The following is a 17,333-nucleotide window of genomic DNA, read 5'->3' as shown; positions in this document are numbered from 1 at the left end:
ACACACACACACACACACACACACACACACACACACACACACACACACACAGTTTATGGCTGATTGCTAATTGATCTGGCTCTTTTCCAGCCCCTTGAAATGAAAAGCTGACAGTTTCAGTCAATATGGGCATTTCTCTCTCTCTCTCTCTGAGAAATCTGGCTATAACAGAATGTGCATGATCGTATGGTTCTGTGTGTGTGTGTTAAAATGTCAACAGTAACAGTGCTGGCCTATCTGTGTGTGTTTTCAGGTCTGTAACACAAACTGTCTGTCTCAGGGGGACAGTTGACCTGGAGAGAATTTGTTGGATTTCTCAGTTGCTATCTGTAGATGTTTAGTGTCCCACTGAGAGTCTGACTTGATTCAATAACGGCCTGAACAGGCGGAGGTTTGAGGTTTCAACTCCTTTCTCTCACTCATATGAATGTGTCCATCCACCTGTGCATCTGTTTGTGTGTATGTTTGAGAGAAGGTAAGGATGCCAGCTCATTACTCAGTAAACAATGTCAAGAGTTACGATTGTGTTAAGCGCTGCCTACAACCCAATTACTCTCAAGATCCTCAGCTAAAGACACATGAATCCTTTTTGCTGAGCTGTTCATTAAAACACTTCCCAAATCAAGCTGAACTGTCACTAATAAGCGGTAAATTAGTTCACAACCTTTCATCTGAACTGTCCTCGAAAATAAAATACTGCATGCTTTTGTTGCTCTGCAGAGGTTGTGTGTGTTTACAGGAGGGAGCATTTCAGTTCTGAAAGTGGAAGAAGGGAACAGTTCTAATATCCTACTAATAATATCATATTATATAAATTAATTAAGAACCAGTATCATTAGCAAACAAGTTGTGGATGTCATTTACATTTTCATATAATTGAAGTGAAAGTGAAACTCTCCCCAGCCCACTGCTTCTGTTGATTTGTATTTGCAGTTGATGAGAAATGAATAAATCACAAATGAAGACAATAAAAACAGATGCGTCGTGTCACTTTTCGTTAAATACATTTATTTATGTGCACCGTTCGAGTTAAAAACTAAGCTTTATCATTCTGAGTGACAGTACAGTAGCTGCCGAAGGCATCAGAGTAATCTACTTATCAAAGCTTCTCTCCACTTGAGGTTATCAGTAAGTGCTGGATTCTTCGTGTGTTACAATGCCTCCACTATCATTTAGTATGAACAAAACAGACGATGTTCCTACTACAGTGCGATAGGATTACAATGTGTAACTCATTGTTCACAGTGCATGTGTAAATGCTCATTGGAAACGTGTGTTATGATATAAAGGACAGAGCAAAACAAAAAGCTTCTGCGTGTTGAGCCAAAACTAATGTAGCCATCATAGAAGTCATTGTCACATTGTTGCTCCACCCTCATCCCGTGATCTCTACGATTCGTTTCTTTCACAATTCAAATATTTATTTTCTTCTCAATCATCTGAAGGCACATGGAAAGACCTGGCAGCAGACCATGTCAGACAGTGCACTATACCGATCTGGTCTGCTGCACAACTTCCAAAAATATAATGAGCCAAACTGGCTGCTGCAGGATTAAAGCAGGATTGAAGACTCCTAGGATGGCTATCTTGTTAAATTGACAGATAAATAATATTTGATTGACTGATTGTGGCACAATTTGATTGAGTTTCAGTTTCCAATATGAATTATGAAGATTTACTAGAAATACTAATGGCAGATATTTGCTTGCTGGGGCACAGCATAACATGTAGTTTGTCCATTAACCAGACGAACATGATCAGCTCTACAAAGAATACATGGAAAGCATTTCAGTTGGTACATGAAACTTACAATGATGACCCTCAAATAAAGGAAAGGAGCGAACAGCATCATCATGTCTGATCAGACCTATAGAGGACTAGTCCAACAAGCTGGGAAATCCACGTAGGGCTCCTCGCTTTCTTGCCGAGATCAATACCAGGGTTGTGTGCCGGACTATTTCATGGCCATGGGCAGTGACAGTCTTTATGCTAATCTAGGCTAACCAGCTGCAAATCTCCATAACAGATTCTTTCCCCCACTGCTGTTTCAAAAGTAGAATGAAGAATAAAGATTGAGAGAAATTCAAAACATCGTATGTTCAGTTTAATCTGTTTACAATCTAGCTGTTTATGTGTAAGCAGCTTGCCTGGCGCCGTCCAAATTTAACAAAATCTCCTAACTAGCACAGTATGGACAAAACAAATATAACGTGTTAATCAGTTAGTAGGTGTATTTTGTTACCTTCGGACGGAGCCAGAGTAACTGTTTTGGCCTGTTGCCAGTCTTTAAGATAAGATAAGCTAAGATAACTGGCTAGTGGCTGTAACTTCATAAAGTCATCTAAGTCTCAGCAAGAAAGCGGAAAAGTATATTTCTCTGTAGGATCAAACTATTGCCTTAAATTTATCTGGTCAAAATGTGTTTACCTATGTATTCTGAATATTACCTTATTATTTACTCATGGCAATATTAAGGATAAATGAATCATATACATCTGTATATCCTCATCGTAAACATCTGCGAATATGTAATACTAGTGTTACTGTGAAATATGTAATTGCAAGTACAGAAACAACAGTAAGTTCCAGCTGGTTCCCCAGTGTTGAGGACAAAATTGCCATAGCAGGCTATTATTCTAATTTTTCAAAACTTGGATGAGTTGAGTTTTTATTCCTGTTTTTTAAATGATAAATGGGACATAGAATTTAAATATGACAAAAGAAAAACCAAATATTTGAGTAAATTATAATTCATGTAACTGAAGCCAATGTTTTGTTTTTTTTATATTTGAAGCCATTATACAGTAGCTGATGTCAGATCACTGTCAAATCAGTCAAACACTGAAATACCACCAGATGGTCACCATATGCAACCCGCTAAAAGAATACTGAGACTATTTGAATTTGAGTCGGCTGTCACATTGTGGGAATCTGTGCCACCGATTGTGGCTCCCAGTTTCAATGATGAATGCTGACACGGCTAACAAGACATCTCAGGGGACGCTAACAAAGACAAATGTATGACAAATGTTTTTCCACAGTGTGCCAACTGTTTGTGGAAGAAAAATTACAAGCGAAATTCAGACTGTCTTTTCAGAGCTAATGGTGAATAAATTATATAAATGGTAAATGGAAGGCAGTTTGCTATTACATTTTGACTGAATTAAAAGTAAACTCATCTCAACCCCTGCTGCACTTGTCCAGTCCTTCCAATCCTGGACGTGACAGTAATGCCCAATCTACTCCTTTCGGTGTGTCCCTCTGTCTGTATATATATATATATATATATGTGTATCATCCTTCCGCATCTAGTCCAGTCCATGTTTTCTTCTGTGGTTCTTCAGCCAACACTTCAGTCCATGCAGCCCTTAAAGGGAGGGTTTGTCCCCAAAAAATCTGTCCATTTCACTCACAGCAAAAACCAGTTTGGATTGGTTTCTCCAGTGTTTGATTTAGAGTTGGAGACCCAAAAAAGGTCAATTTCCAGAAAGAAGCTACATTCACTCAGCTTGGGTCCCCAGCTGAAGGAGTTTTGACGTTGTGTACTGCATGCGGGCTGCAGATAGGTGTAGAAACAAGGTGGATTTCTGTTACTGTTTTTTAAAGGAGGTGAAATGTCCCTTTAGAGAGGCTGTCAGGCCACCAGACCCAGGCGGGCGATCTTAGCGGACAGGAAGGAGTGGAGGATGAAAACAATTGGCTTTGGACATGAGTGGAGGTCCAGTTGCTGCAAAAAGAGAGGAAAACAACAGAATTAAAAAGTAGAACAGGACAGAAAAAACATGACGGGGATACAGAGGAGAGAATAAGATTAAAAGATGTGAGAACTCATTAAAGCATAAGCAGAAGGGATGGCAGAGAGAAGGGGGTGGGGGGTGAAAGAAAAGAAAGAGGGTTTGTAAAGCACATAAAACCATAAAAATATATTCAAAACTAACTCCACAGTCAACAGTTTCCCATGAGGCAAGGATTAGACAGTCCTATCTGGAGCTAAGCACTATACACACACAAACACCACATCACTGTGAACAAAGCTCTGTTCATAGCCTGAATCAACAGCGGGTGATTTCACCGGTACTATGAGTCACATCCTGTTCCTAAGGCCTATAGGGAGATTCAACCCATAAATTCACACTTAAACTACTGTTTAATCGGTCAAATTTAACACTGAGGAAGTTTTACAGGCTACCTCATCTCCAGGAAACATGAGCAGACCTATGCACCATAATTGCTTCACACGTATTAAAAAAAAATCAGGATTTTCAAGCATTGAAATAGATGAAATTATTTTTGTTTTTTTTTGCTACACTGGCAGCTTATGGCTCAGGGGATGGTGATGTCGGTCAGTGATCCAGACTAAAATATCTCAGAATTATTGGATGGATTGCAATGAATTTTTGTACCTTATGAATCCCAGCAGCTTTAGTAATCCCCTGACTTTTCCTATGAAGCAGCAGTGAAAAGTCAACAACAAGGCAAAACTAACTAACATTCCCATCAGTCTCAGCTGTACATTGTGTTTTGCGCTAATTACCGAATGCTAACACTTAATTAAGATGGTGAACAAGGTCAATATTGTACAGTACACATTAGCATTGCCATTATGAGTATTTTAGCATTCAGCTCAAAGCACCACTGTGTCTAAGTATAAGTACAGCCTCACATAGACACTAGCATATGATATAACATCGACTCTTAGTCTTACCCTCGTCTTTGCCTTTCTGAAGTGTGTATGTATTTTTTTGTTTTCCAAGCCACAATCAATGGTTTGGCTTGCACCTTAAACTATCAATTGCTGTGACAAAATTAGACACTTCATTCCTGCCAAGTAATGACAGGATAGTCAACACTGTGGAAAAATAAAGCCCAGCTGATTCCACCTTCAAATGCTAAGCTAATGAGCCATCAGCCACATCCACAAGTGTCCTGGGATTTTTATAAAGCCTTGTCATTGACTGTGCTGGGATTCAGAAACTCTACAGACACTAAAATCTGTTCTGCTAAGGTAGCCAACAGAGGGGTTTGAATCAAAGCTCCCAAGTCCTTGCTTATTTGCCTTCAGCATAAACTGAGCAGTCAGACATGAATGTATCTGAGAGAAGTTTTACACGGAGCAGTATGTGGACTGTCATACAGGCAGATCCAGACATTGATATATGAAACGCCTCAGTTTCCAATTTCTGAATCCCATAAGCCTAGAGAGTAAATATTTTAGTTTTCACTGCCCCTTTACTTTCCAGCATGCAGTAAATCACAGTGCTGTGGTTTTATGATGAATGATGAAACATCAGTGTTGTTTTTCTGGGTAAAAACAGTTTGTATTAGTGCCAGGGGAAGGTAATAAAAGAGCTGCTAGAGCTCATTCTCTTGACACCCACATTATTATTCATATCAGCATTGTCAATAAGATCCAAGAGACTAAAAAAATGAAACTTTTAAAAACAGAAATGATGAACATATTGGGCAGTGGGAGTATTTGTACTTGGTTGTTTTCAGGTATAAACATTAAATTGGTCCTGATTGCTTAGAGGGCGGCCCCTGAAACACGGGCCGCTTGGACTTCCGTACACTGAGCTGTTCAGTGGTGTAAAAAGATTAAAACCCTCACAGTAAGTGACAGGCTATTTTTATAGAAAACTCTCGAATGCTCTAACCTTGGAAGACCTGCATTATGTGTGCAGTTCCTTTTATTACAGAGTTATTTTGTGATGAAGTGCTGTAATTTACTTTCCTCTGTACCACTTTCCCCCTGCCTGTCTTCTATACTTGTAGTCCAGTTTGTGTTTTGCTTCATTTCCCACAAGGCTTTCTCAAACCCCATGAGAGAGCATATGAACTTGTTCTGTTTACTGTGAGCTGTACATGACCACGGCCAAGTAAGCTAAATATATTTCTTTTTATCCATCAGTATAACTTTGAAAGCTCAGTTGTAAATGTATTTCTAAAAGATAAAAGAAAACCATTTTGACTCAGTTTAACTTAAAATTAAAACATAAGGGCTGTCACTGTTTATTTGAAATTTGAACCACTGTTCCTATGGGGGAAAATTTATTCAGTCCTGTGCCACGTTGCATTCTGGTACTACTTGGGTACATGGTTTTCACAAATAAGAAATAACAGATACTATGAAAGGGGGCTGTAAGCACACGCACGCTTTCTTCCTCAGTGAGAAATTCTGGATCAGGCCTTGTGCCCCACCCACAGGTGCTGCTTGGTGGACCAGTGAAAGAGCAGTGCGAATGAAGATGGTTAGCATCAGAGGAAACATTGGAGAGACTCTGCCATACATGTTTAAGCCTCAGACAGACCCAGACTTAGATGAGAGTCTGATGTGCACCAAAATTGGCCACTAGCAGACAAAAAAACTTAGATAATACTTTTATTTGTTTAGGTTGTTAGTTAGCAATGGTGGAAGTGGTATTCGTGGTTGTGTTAATGCAAACTCTCGCTCCCTGTACCGACAAGGTTTCAGGTTTCAGGTTCAACTTGACAGGATTGGTTCCTTAGGTATATGACTTATGAAACCCTGGCTGTCTGAATCAGTTTCGGATTTTGACTGCCAATGGTTCACTGCAGTTCAAAGGTGGGAATACGCAGCCATAGCGTTGGCTGCTTATTTTGCTCATGAAATGTCTTTTATTATATAAAAAAAAACAAACAACCATATTGACATGTTATCAAGGTTAAAAACTTGATTTTCATAGAGGGGGTCTTCAAATTATGTTGTAGCTGAACCAAAAAAAATATAATTTCAAATCATTCGTTTTTAGCTATTTATACACAAACCATTCTCCAGCATAATGTAGCCAAGAATGAATACCACTTGCAGCTGTTTTTAATAGTAAAAGTCACAATATTCCGAGATGGATATTTTCTTGGAGCACAAACATATTTTTCATCCTGTTTGATTTCAGTGTACCGTGAACAACTGAGCACAACAGAGCTCCTGTCAGAACACGTCTTGTTACATTTTCTGTGTCAAAACATAACGCTTTAGAAATATATGACACTCACTATCTCTCCCTCCTTCCCTCCAAAGTCGAGGAACAGCATGCGGACTCCGTCGTCTGAGGACATCTTTAGTTTTTCGTAGGGGTATGAGAGGAGCACTCTGGGCCTTGAAGGAGTGTGAGCCCCTCTCTCCTCCCCGTTCTCCCCGTCTGCCAGTTTGGGGTCAGCCAGCACAGAGAAGCCTTGTTCGTAGTGAATCACCAGCCGGCACTCCTGACCCCGGTACAGACAACCTGGATGACAGACAGAGAGCGTTGATCATTTTCGATCGTTAATAAATCTTCTTGTTCTAATCCATATCTCCCTGCAGTATTAACACGAGAATGACAGAAATAAGAATTACAGTGTGATGTGAATCATTGTTGCAGTGCAATTTCAAATGCATTTTGTGGATTTGGAAAACCCTCCTTACTTTTATGGGGATAAACTGTACTTCTTGTATCGTCTAATGGCTTCAGTGCCAAGTGTTGGCTAGAATTGGAGGGGCAGGGCCACTCAGTGTGATTGATTTGTTATGTAAGTAGGTTGGATGTTTGTACAAAGTTATTTCATTTTCTTTTCACTTTCTTTTGAAATACAAAAAAGATGAATGACATTGAAACAGTTTCTTCTTCTTCTCAGCTGGTTTTAGTGACAGACCTGATCATATGACTGGAAAAGATGCAAAATCACATATGAAACAAACAAACTTCTGTCCAACACATTTACTGTGTTCCTCTGTTCTACATTACACAAGACAGCTCTTTACACACGTAACAAAAAACATCATTAACTTGTTTTATTAGTTTTTAATTACAATTTGCCCAGAAGCATTCATTGCTTAGACAACAAAGCTTTGAATGTCAGTAAATACTTTCTGAAGATTAAGTATTGAATAAATGAATTAATGCTGGGCCTTATATCGCACTATACTAGTGTTTCCAATTAACTCTGTAGACCTGAGTTTATTGTGGTTTGATAACAGAAACACTTACATCATGGACAACAACATTTAATCTTGTGTGTTTTTTTTCAGCTTTCATGAAGTATAATGATTTGATATTGTTATGACGTTCTTGGCTATGTTTTCCCACTCTTACTGTTCAGAAGACACTGACTGACAACAAAATGGTACAATATGTTTTAATAGGCTAAGCATTAAAATATACAGTTTAATGCCTGCCTACTGTTTATTGGGTACATAAATATTATAATGTTTAGAGGTTTTTCTCATCGGTATCAATGAGAGTAGAAAGAGACAGCATCAGTTTTGTATCTATAGTATAATAAACTGTAGGGAAGCATAATACAGTATATTTTTTTGCTTTCCTTATTAAAACATTTTGTACCATTCTGTCAACAACAGTGTACAACTTCAATGCTGCCACTGACACCCCGTCGATACATTAGATATCTATCTGTGTCCCATGTCGCTTCACTCAGATAACACATTACAATTTCAATGACAGCCTCTTCTCTTCACATGGAGACCATCCCGCTGAAAGCAGAGAGTGTAATTTATCTGTTCTACCACATTTCTTAGCACTTTTGTTCCCGCTCTCTCCCCTCTCTCTTCACAGCATGTGTCCCGCTGAAAGCTGAGTGTACTATCTTTATCTACTCTCCCAATTTACGCATCACTTTCCTCTGCTTTAATGAAGAACCTGTCTCGTCTCCACACAGTTTGATCTAGCTGCATTTAGTCGTATTCTTCAGTGTCTTGACAGCAGAGGTCCCCCCCCCACCCAAACCCACAGCCCCCAGCAACCCAGCAGACATGAAGGCTGCATGCTGAAAACTTCATTTAGACCATAAGCTCCCCTCTCTTGACAACATCTGATCTACCAGGAAGTGTGTTTGTGTGACAAAAGAGACAGTGAGCGAGAAGAGCACTGTTATCTTTCCATTGTTTGCAGACAGCCTGAGCAGGATGTGTGTGTGTGTGTGTGTGTGTGTGTGTGTGTGTGTGTGTATCATGTACGGAGAAGAGAGTGTTGGCAGTGAGAGTATGTGTAATGCTTCAATGCTGGCTTGCATTGGGAATGTATTTTTCATTTTGCAGATATGTGAAAGAGAAATGGGGATGCATATATGTGTGCCATCTCTCTCGGGGCGACACAATACCTATGCAGGTGTGTTTACATATATGTATGTGCGTGTGTTGTCGCTGCCTGTGGCCTGCTTCGGTCTCTTTTGTCTGACTATCAACAGGCCTTTTCTCCGTCTGCTTAACCACAGCGTCACTCAGAGCACACTAATCGCCCCATACACACCTTAATCCCTTCCTCATTCCGCTCTTTATCTAAAGGCGATTATGAAACAAACATACATGTCTGACTATGGTCAAACACAATGTGCAAATAATTCTTGTGAATCTAATTTATCCTGCACAGAGTAGTAGATGGATCGGTTGTACTGCACAATGTTACCATGTCATAAAAAAATGCATGCTACATTGATTCCTATTTGCAGTGATTGTTTAGGGTTTTTTTTTTTTTACGCATCTTATTGCGTTCTGCACATTTTAATGTAACATAAATTCCTCATGAACTTTATGGTTCAGCAGGGAGGGAAATCAATGAAAAGCACTCTCAAACTGAAATGACTTATTCACAATTACAAACACTGCAACAAAGGTGACTCTAATTAGTTTGATTATCAATTAGCAGCAGTCAGCTGTGAAAGAGGTAGGGTAATTAGCCCTTGAATGAGGGAGTTTACAAAGCAACATGAGACAAAGTCAGAGCCCAAATTGCAGGTGCACTGGTAAAATGAAACTGCAGATATATTTAGTATGCTAGAGGGGGGGAAGCCTCAAACATTATAAATGGAGCTTTAGCTTGAGTTCAGGCAGAGTATTTAGGTTGTGTTTGCAGTAACTCTTTCAATCATGCTTCACCATCAGCTGTTTGGCTACACACTTGATTAGTGACATCCAATCATATTCTTCCAGATGTACAACAAATAAACACTTCACCTTTGCTGCCTCTTCTTTCTGCTTATGTGCTACATTTGCAGTATTGTTGATTACAGCAGCAGATCCTTTTCCACCAAATCTAACTATTTGCTGTAAAGGCGTCTCTGACTGACATTTTTTTGCTAAATGCAGGTAAACTGCTTTGAAAGAGGAGAACACATCTTGCAAGTTGGATTGTAATAAGATTATCATGGAGTGAGAAATACTGTTAATCGTCAAACAACCAATAATCAATAATCCATTTTTGTGGCAGTGTTTGCAATGCTGATGTAATGAAGTGTTCATCTTAGTTTGTCCAACCCCTCATTATGTATGTGACATTTTTCTCAGGAGATGACTTTAACAGAATCACTGTATTGTTTTGTATTGTATTCATAATATATTGTAACACACAGAATTCTCTATTTTTAGATGCGATACCACAGCAGCAATGCTGGTTTTAACCATGTTGATCAGATTAGGTGCTGAGGTGTTGTGTCAGGAGTGGAGCAGCATATTACACTAATCTATCCTGTCCTTATCAAGTGTGAGACGCACTTAAACAACAGGGGTGTGTTGATTACAACTTCAGGAAGTGATGTTGGTGAGAACGAAAGTGTGAATCAAACAGAAAAATGAAGCATGCACGCAATCAAATATACAATTTAATATCCACATAACCCTTAAGACATCCCATTCATGATGAAAAATGAGTCTCATAATGTGTAATATTATTCTAATGATGTATAAACAATGTGGCAGGACAAACGTCTCCCTAATGGCATAACAGTTACGGTAAATGGGGCAAAGAGTGTGGGGTCTTTGTTGTGTTCAGGAGTGCAAATTAGACCTGAAACTCTACTCTTCCACCTGAGAGCCTTGATCTGTGGGGAAGCAGGGTTTCCCACCAGAACACACAGACACACACACAGACAGACACACACACACACACACACACACACACACACACAACACACACACACACACACACAAACATATGCACACACACGCATAGAGAAAGGGGCTTTTCAGACTGCAACAAAAGCCCTTCTTTCATCCTGACGGTGAGTGGACAAGACAGAAGGAGGGAAGGAGGGGCAGAGAGTGATAACTGATAGACAGAGAGGAACTGAATGAATGAGGGCAATGGAGAGATAGTGGGAGAGGAGGGAGACACTAATTCTGTTACCATAACGACGAAGTGGAAACGCTAAAAGGTTATTACAGGACAAGAAATCAGTTTTCACAGTCATTTATTTTAAACCCGTAAATGATATTAAGAGCAGTTTCATAGTTTGAGACGGCATCCCACTGTGCTCAACTTTAAGAGTCACAGCAGGTTAATAGGTTAATTTCCCGCAATCACTGAGGTAAAATAGCTTCAAGTCAAGTCATTAAGCTGTTTACCTGTTCATTAAGGAGTCCCAATCGACCTCTCACACAATTTAACAAGTTTAAAAGCTGTCACCTTTTACAACAATATTACCAAGAACACTGTGGGAGTACAGAAAGCAGGAGAAGTGGGATTACTGGCTTTAAACAGATGACTCTGAAATTGATAATTAAAATAATATTTTGGATCTGTGTTTCAAAGTTCATTCTTGACCGTGGAAACAGTAGATGAGAAAACAAGCTGTGCTGGTGTTTTTAAGCAGACAGTTAACCTAGCTTATCTTTCCACAAAGACTCAAAACTGGGGGGAAACATCTATCCTGACTCTGTCCAAAGCAAATAAAACCAACCACAAAAAACAACTTGTTTTGATTTTTGTATGAGTTAAACAAACATGTTGAACTGGGATCTGGATTCTGTTACCAGAACAACACCAGGGTAGCTGTTTCCCCTTGTTTCAAGTGTGTATACTAAGCTAAGCTAACCGGCTGCTGGCTATAGCTTTGTATTTAGTACAGTGACACAGGTATCGATCTTTTAATCTAACTCTTGGCAAGAAAGCAAACAAGCTAAGAAAATGTATGACAATGCAGACTTAACTTAGTCACAACTACAAAAACCACTGCAAAGGTGACTCTAATTAACTTGATCACCAATTAGCAGCAGTTGTGAGGAAGTTCACAAAGCAACATGAGAACTCCTGCGGATGAAGATCATGTGAAACGATTGCAAGCTCTAGAATAGTTCCCAAATGGACCCCGTAGTGAGACTGTTTTTTTCAACTTGTGTTTTGAGTGCTTTACAAAATTTCATTATCTACATTACTCTCTTAATCGAACACTGCAAAGGATCAATTCAAATTACCGATTTCTGTTAAGTTTACTAAGCCAGTGAAGTTTGCAATACCTTGTCTTTCTAATTACTCAAAGTATCAACATAACCTCTGATAAGTTGAAGGTACCTTGGGCATATTAATAAGAAAAATGATAGCAGGCCAAGTGCAGCTGAAATTTGATTTCATATCTGGACAAATGACTTTCCCCTTTAACATCCCTCTAAGAATGTCCTGCTGCCCGGTGAGTGATTGAGAGTTCATCTATCTTCAGAGCTAATCTTTACCACAAGCCTGGATAGTGAATAAACCATCGCAATGATTTATCTGGATGTTACACAGATGAAAAGCTGACAAGGTCAACGCAACAACTCCTCAAGTGGCAACTGCTGAAAAATGAGTGAATGTACTTTGTATGCATTATCACACTTCTTTCTCATGGAAGTGTAAATTACTTTCCTACTTCCATAAAAGGGAAGGACTTGGTGCTAACATCAATCTGTTTCAGAAAAGTTATGGGGTCCATTTAAGACAGAAATTCAATAGTAAGCAATAAACATTCAAAACCATTCTCATTTTTCTCATTCTTTTGGCCCATGTCTCTGACCTGTATCATAAATCAGCATTACAGTAGAAAATTAAAGCTGCTTAAACAAACATTTTTAGCCATGATAGCGGCATGGCTCTGTGAATGGCGATGTCAGTCTGGCAGTCTAACACGCTGGTCTAGAAAAAAATATCTTAAAAACTACTGGATGAATTAACATAAAATTTTGTACATTCATGGTTCCTACAGGATTAATCCTAATAACTTGTAGATTCCGACTTTGAGCACCAGCACGAGGTTGACTTGTAATTTTCTAGTGAATGTCTCAACAACTATTGGATGGATTTCTATTAAATTTGGTACAGACATCCATGTCTTCATTAGTCTTCATTTGATCTACTCTAGCATATAGTGTGGTAACCCATTGTATGCTACCTGCCCAGAAACAAATGACACACAACTCAAGTTAAGTTAGTACAGCTCTTGGAGTTGGTATGGACAAAAACTGAGCTAAGAGGAGAATATAGGAGAACATTGATCAGGTGGTAGGACCACGACTCCAAATTAATGCCAATGTTTCTTTCTGCTAGGTGTATAAATTAGAAACCCTTAGCTAACATTTGTCATACCAACTTGTTTTCACTGTCCCCAAATGGCCAAAAAATCAATTTGCAGGTTTAAGCTGTATCTGTTGATTCCATTGCTACTTCTAAGCTACAACACGTCCATGTGGAGCAGCTTGTTTCAGTCTAGACAGCGTTTTGTCATGGGATTAAATAAGATATCCTTCTAACATTCACATTTCCCAGCAAAGTGCTGTGACATACAATATCTGATTATTATCACACACCTTGGAGTGTTAAATATAAATCGTGCTCTGCAGACGTGAATGAAGCCTTGCTATGCTAATCACAGCGTGACATTTAAACCTGGATCAGTGGGTGCAGACACGACTTTGGAGAGTTTTGACAAGAGTTTACTGGTGAAAAACGCTGACTATAAGGGTGTAGTGTAACATATGCTGCTGGATACATGCCGTTTCATATAGGAGTGGAGTTTGAAGTGAAACTTAATTTGGCATGGTGTTATCATAGATGCAGAGAGGCGGGAGGCCCAGGGGAGAAGTGTAATTCCCAGGACATTTTGTGCTTGGAGAGGGAAGGAGGCAAAGAGGGAGCCAGAGAGAGGGGAGGAATTCCCTGGATGACCAATACCCAATGCTAAACGCGCGCAAACACACACACACACACACACACACACACACACACACACACACACACACACACACACACACACACACACTAGAATAGCATTCCTTTCTATAAATAGTAAGTGCCTTGTTCACATCTTCCATATGGCTGTCAAATTATATCACAAACCCTTTATCTCACTGAACTGTGGTCTGTGTTTGTGCATGTATACAAATTTGCTTTATGCGCTGGATTTAGACTTTATTTTAGGCTTGCGAGACCTCAGGCAGTACTTACCCTTGCAGCCTTTTAAATCCCTCTAGATATGTTTTGCTGCAGCGTGTCTGAACACGACTGATGAAGCATCAGTGAATCCAGCCTAGTGACCTGTAAAGCTCACTCCACTCTATCCACAGCTACACATCTGTGTGTGTGTGTGTGTGTGTGTGTGTGTGTGTTCCCATCTCTGGGGTCTGATTGTGAATGTTTCTACATGTTTTCAACCATTTTAAAAGGTGCCTGTGTTTCTCAATCTGACTCACTCGTAGTGACTTCTTTGATCATCTCAGCTGAGGCGTGACATCCGTTGACTATTTGTCTGGTCCACAGGGACAGTTCCTTGGTGGTCTCAGCCCGAAACAGATGAGTCTCGATGCCGAGTCGTGTGCCAGTCCGAGTGGCAAAGAACAGCTCCGTGCCAGAGTGAGGGGACCCCCGGTCAGGACCAGAGTGGACCAGACTGAATACACACACACACACTCATGTACTTTCATATAGTATATGGAACAAATCAGTTATCACTAATAGTAAAAAAGTAGAGCATCTTGCCTCAGGAAAAGAAACTTCTAACTTTCTAACACTTTCTTATTATGAGATTTTTTTTCTGATTCTCGTTGTGCCCTTCGTCATAGTTTCAAGAAAAACTGGTGGTTAAAACTGTTATCAACTTGCAAAATATTTTGTTTACTGAGCCAAAAAGGCTGTGGGAAAGTCAAGTCAGAAGCAACAAGATTAAAAGTCTACCATCATGCTAGTAGCTCTGTGAGGCTGTATTGCTCCTTGTAAGAAACAATAATCATTGTATTTCTAATTCTTGTCAGTGTCAGAAATGTGTTAAAAATGTTAAATGGTATTTACCATATTAGCATGCTAACAATTGCTGACAAGCACTAAACACAAATAAGCTAAAAGTAGGTAAAATAAAAGTGGAATTATAGCACAAGTTTACCCTTTTGTTTGCCGTAGTATTTTAGCAATATCAGTTATTTATATTCATATTTTTAGATAGATTTTATTATTGTGACAACATAATAGTCTCCATAAAATTCATTTATTTGAAATTATTTCTTTGATTTAAAAAAATATTTTATTGTGCAGCTATGGTGTGTGTGTGTTGATGTCTGCACCTATGATGTTGGACCTACCGTGTTGCTAAAAGTGGATAAGTGTGTGCAGGGCTCTGCCAGGCCTCCCTGCCTCGTGGTAGACTGTCGTACAGCAGCAGGTCTTTCTCTGTCACTACCACCAGCACCGGCCTCCAGCTCTGCTTCTCACTCTCTGTCTGCAGCACAAACAGAAAAACAATGAGATATGGATAGCCTTCCCCATATATCCCTTTTCTATACCCACTTAGTTTGTGCAGGGTCATGGGGGACTGTGCTATTCAAATGAAAATAGAAAAGGAAAGAAAACAAAGCTGGCTGCAAATGTTAGTTATCCTCTTTGTGGATTATTGCACTGTTTTGCTAAGTGCACAAATTAGAGTCTGAAGTAATAACTTTAAAAAGTGATTACTGAGTATTAAATGGTAATTTTTATAATTACATCAACTGATCTTAATCACACAAGTTTGCTTAGAATTTGAATCAAGCACAACCTTGATTGATTTGATGCTGCAGGATTTGATGTACCCTTGCCCTCTTATATTTATCACAAATACTGAAAGCGTCCTCAGGTTTTAAATGAAAGCAGGTGCTTCATCAGAGATATCAATGGTTGTGTGCCAGTGAGCTGCTTTATGGGATGAATGTTGTGTCTGAGAGAGGAATGGTGTTTAATTTGTACACTTAACAGTGTGTGGTGTAGACCAGATTTCACCTCTCACTTCACCCGTGACTGGGTTACATTATTTTTCTCTCTCATACACACCCCGTCACACACCTTTCTGTCTCTGTCAATATTTCACTCCAAATTTCAGCTAAATGTTGTCGAAAGAAGCAATAGATAAAGATAAAGGTGGCTGGTGTGCAGGTGCAGGTACACTTTCAACACATTTACTTTGCCGTGCCCCCTCGCCCACCCATCATTCCTAATGAGCAGAAACCTCACTTTCCCTTCAGAAACACACACTGTTAATCTCTTAACTTAGAGCACACACACACACACACACACACACACACACACACACACACACACACACACACACGCTCCATATTTCATTTTACAATACTCCATAACTATTCTCATTATGAGAGCTTATCTGCAGCCTAGCCATGGAATCCTAAGCTGCTCTTTGAAGTTCTGCCTCAGCCAATCATACCGTGGGATTTAGAGGGTCAAGGGTCAGCTTTTTAACATAATGAGAATATGTTGCTAAGTAACAGTATTGTACTGCATTTGATCCTTCAAATGCAGTACAATATTGGCAAATTCATTAGTACTAAATTAGACAGGTATGTTTGTGTGTATGCGTGTGTATGCGTGTGTATGCGTGTGTATGCGTGTGCGTGTGTGTGAGCGTCAGGATATGTTTGCACAGGTGTGTGTCTGTATGTGAAAGAGAGAGCGAAGCTTTAGCTGTGTACTTGCTTGTGTGAATTTGAAAAATGTATGTATCTGTATGCACAGCAGACATGCACAAAGCAAAAATATGCATGCACACACATGTATGCATATGCACACACACACACACACACACACACACACACACACACACACACACACACACACACACAAACACACACATAGAGGATCCTCATTGTCGTTGTATTCCTGAGCTTGTAACCTCAACAGTAACAACTACATGCCAAAGTCTGAGCCTTACCCTAAGTCAGTCGGTCACTCACACATGGTAAAAGACACAAGCCAGACAGGCCACAGCAGACAACACATGACAGACATACTGCCACAACAGTGGTAGCTCTGAAGGTGTCAGTGTGCTTCAGCAGAAGTGCCTGTCAGTTGGTTTAACATCACCTGATACCCTCTTCCCTCACACTTGTCCAATGTTAAAATAAGTGGGGTCAGCGTCTGGCCAGATCTGTGGATGTGAGACAAATTTCAGGTTTGAACGGCTATCTCAAACTGTCTTTTTTCATTCTTCACACAACTACATCTGTCATACACCCAAATGAGTGCAACTGACTGAAATCATCTTAAAGTGTGCGATGCTATCCCTGCATTTATATTATTAGTAGGTCGTCCCCC

At 39.7% G+C, this 17,333-nt stretch overlaps 1 protein-coding gene across 1 annotated transcript in view; it reads right to left on the bottom strand.

The window, feature by feature from the left end:
* Positions 1-987: 987 nt before the first annotated feature.
* Positions 988-17,333, bottom strand: part of sntb1 (syntrophin, basic 1) — a 37,444-nt gene continuing 21,098 nt past the window's right edge. Inside the window, exons 5-8 of the mRNA XM_023409303.2 lie at positions 15,332-15,468; positions 14,450-14,646; positions 7,015-7,244; positions 988-3,727 (exon numbers count right to left, since the gene is read on the bottom strand). Coding sequence (XP_023265071.1) covers positions 3,635-3,727; positions 7,015-7,244; positions 14,450-14,646; positions 15,332-15,468 — 657 coding nt within the window. The 3' untranslated portion in view covers positions 988-3,634. The remainder of the gene's footprint in view (positions 3,728-7,014; positions 7,245-14,449; positions 14,647-15,331; positions 15,469-17,333) is intronic.

Source organism: Seriola lalandi, unplaced genomic scaffold (assembly GCF_002814215.2).
Source record: "Seriola lalandi dorsalis isolate HSWRI2012SDOR001 ecotype SW California unplaced genomic scaffold, Sedor1 jcf7180002054387, whole genome shotgun sequence".
In the NCBI taxonomy this organism is placed as follows: domain Eukaryota; kingdom Metazoa; phylum Chordata; class Actinopteri; order Carangiformes; family Carangidae; genus Seriola; species Seriola lalandi.
Note: the sequence above shows the minus strand (reverse complement) of the source record. Positions and strands in the feature narration are given on the sequence as shown.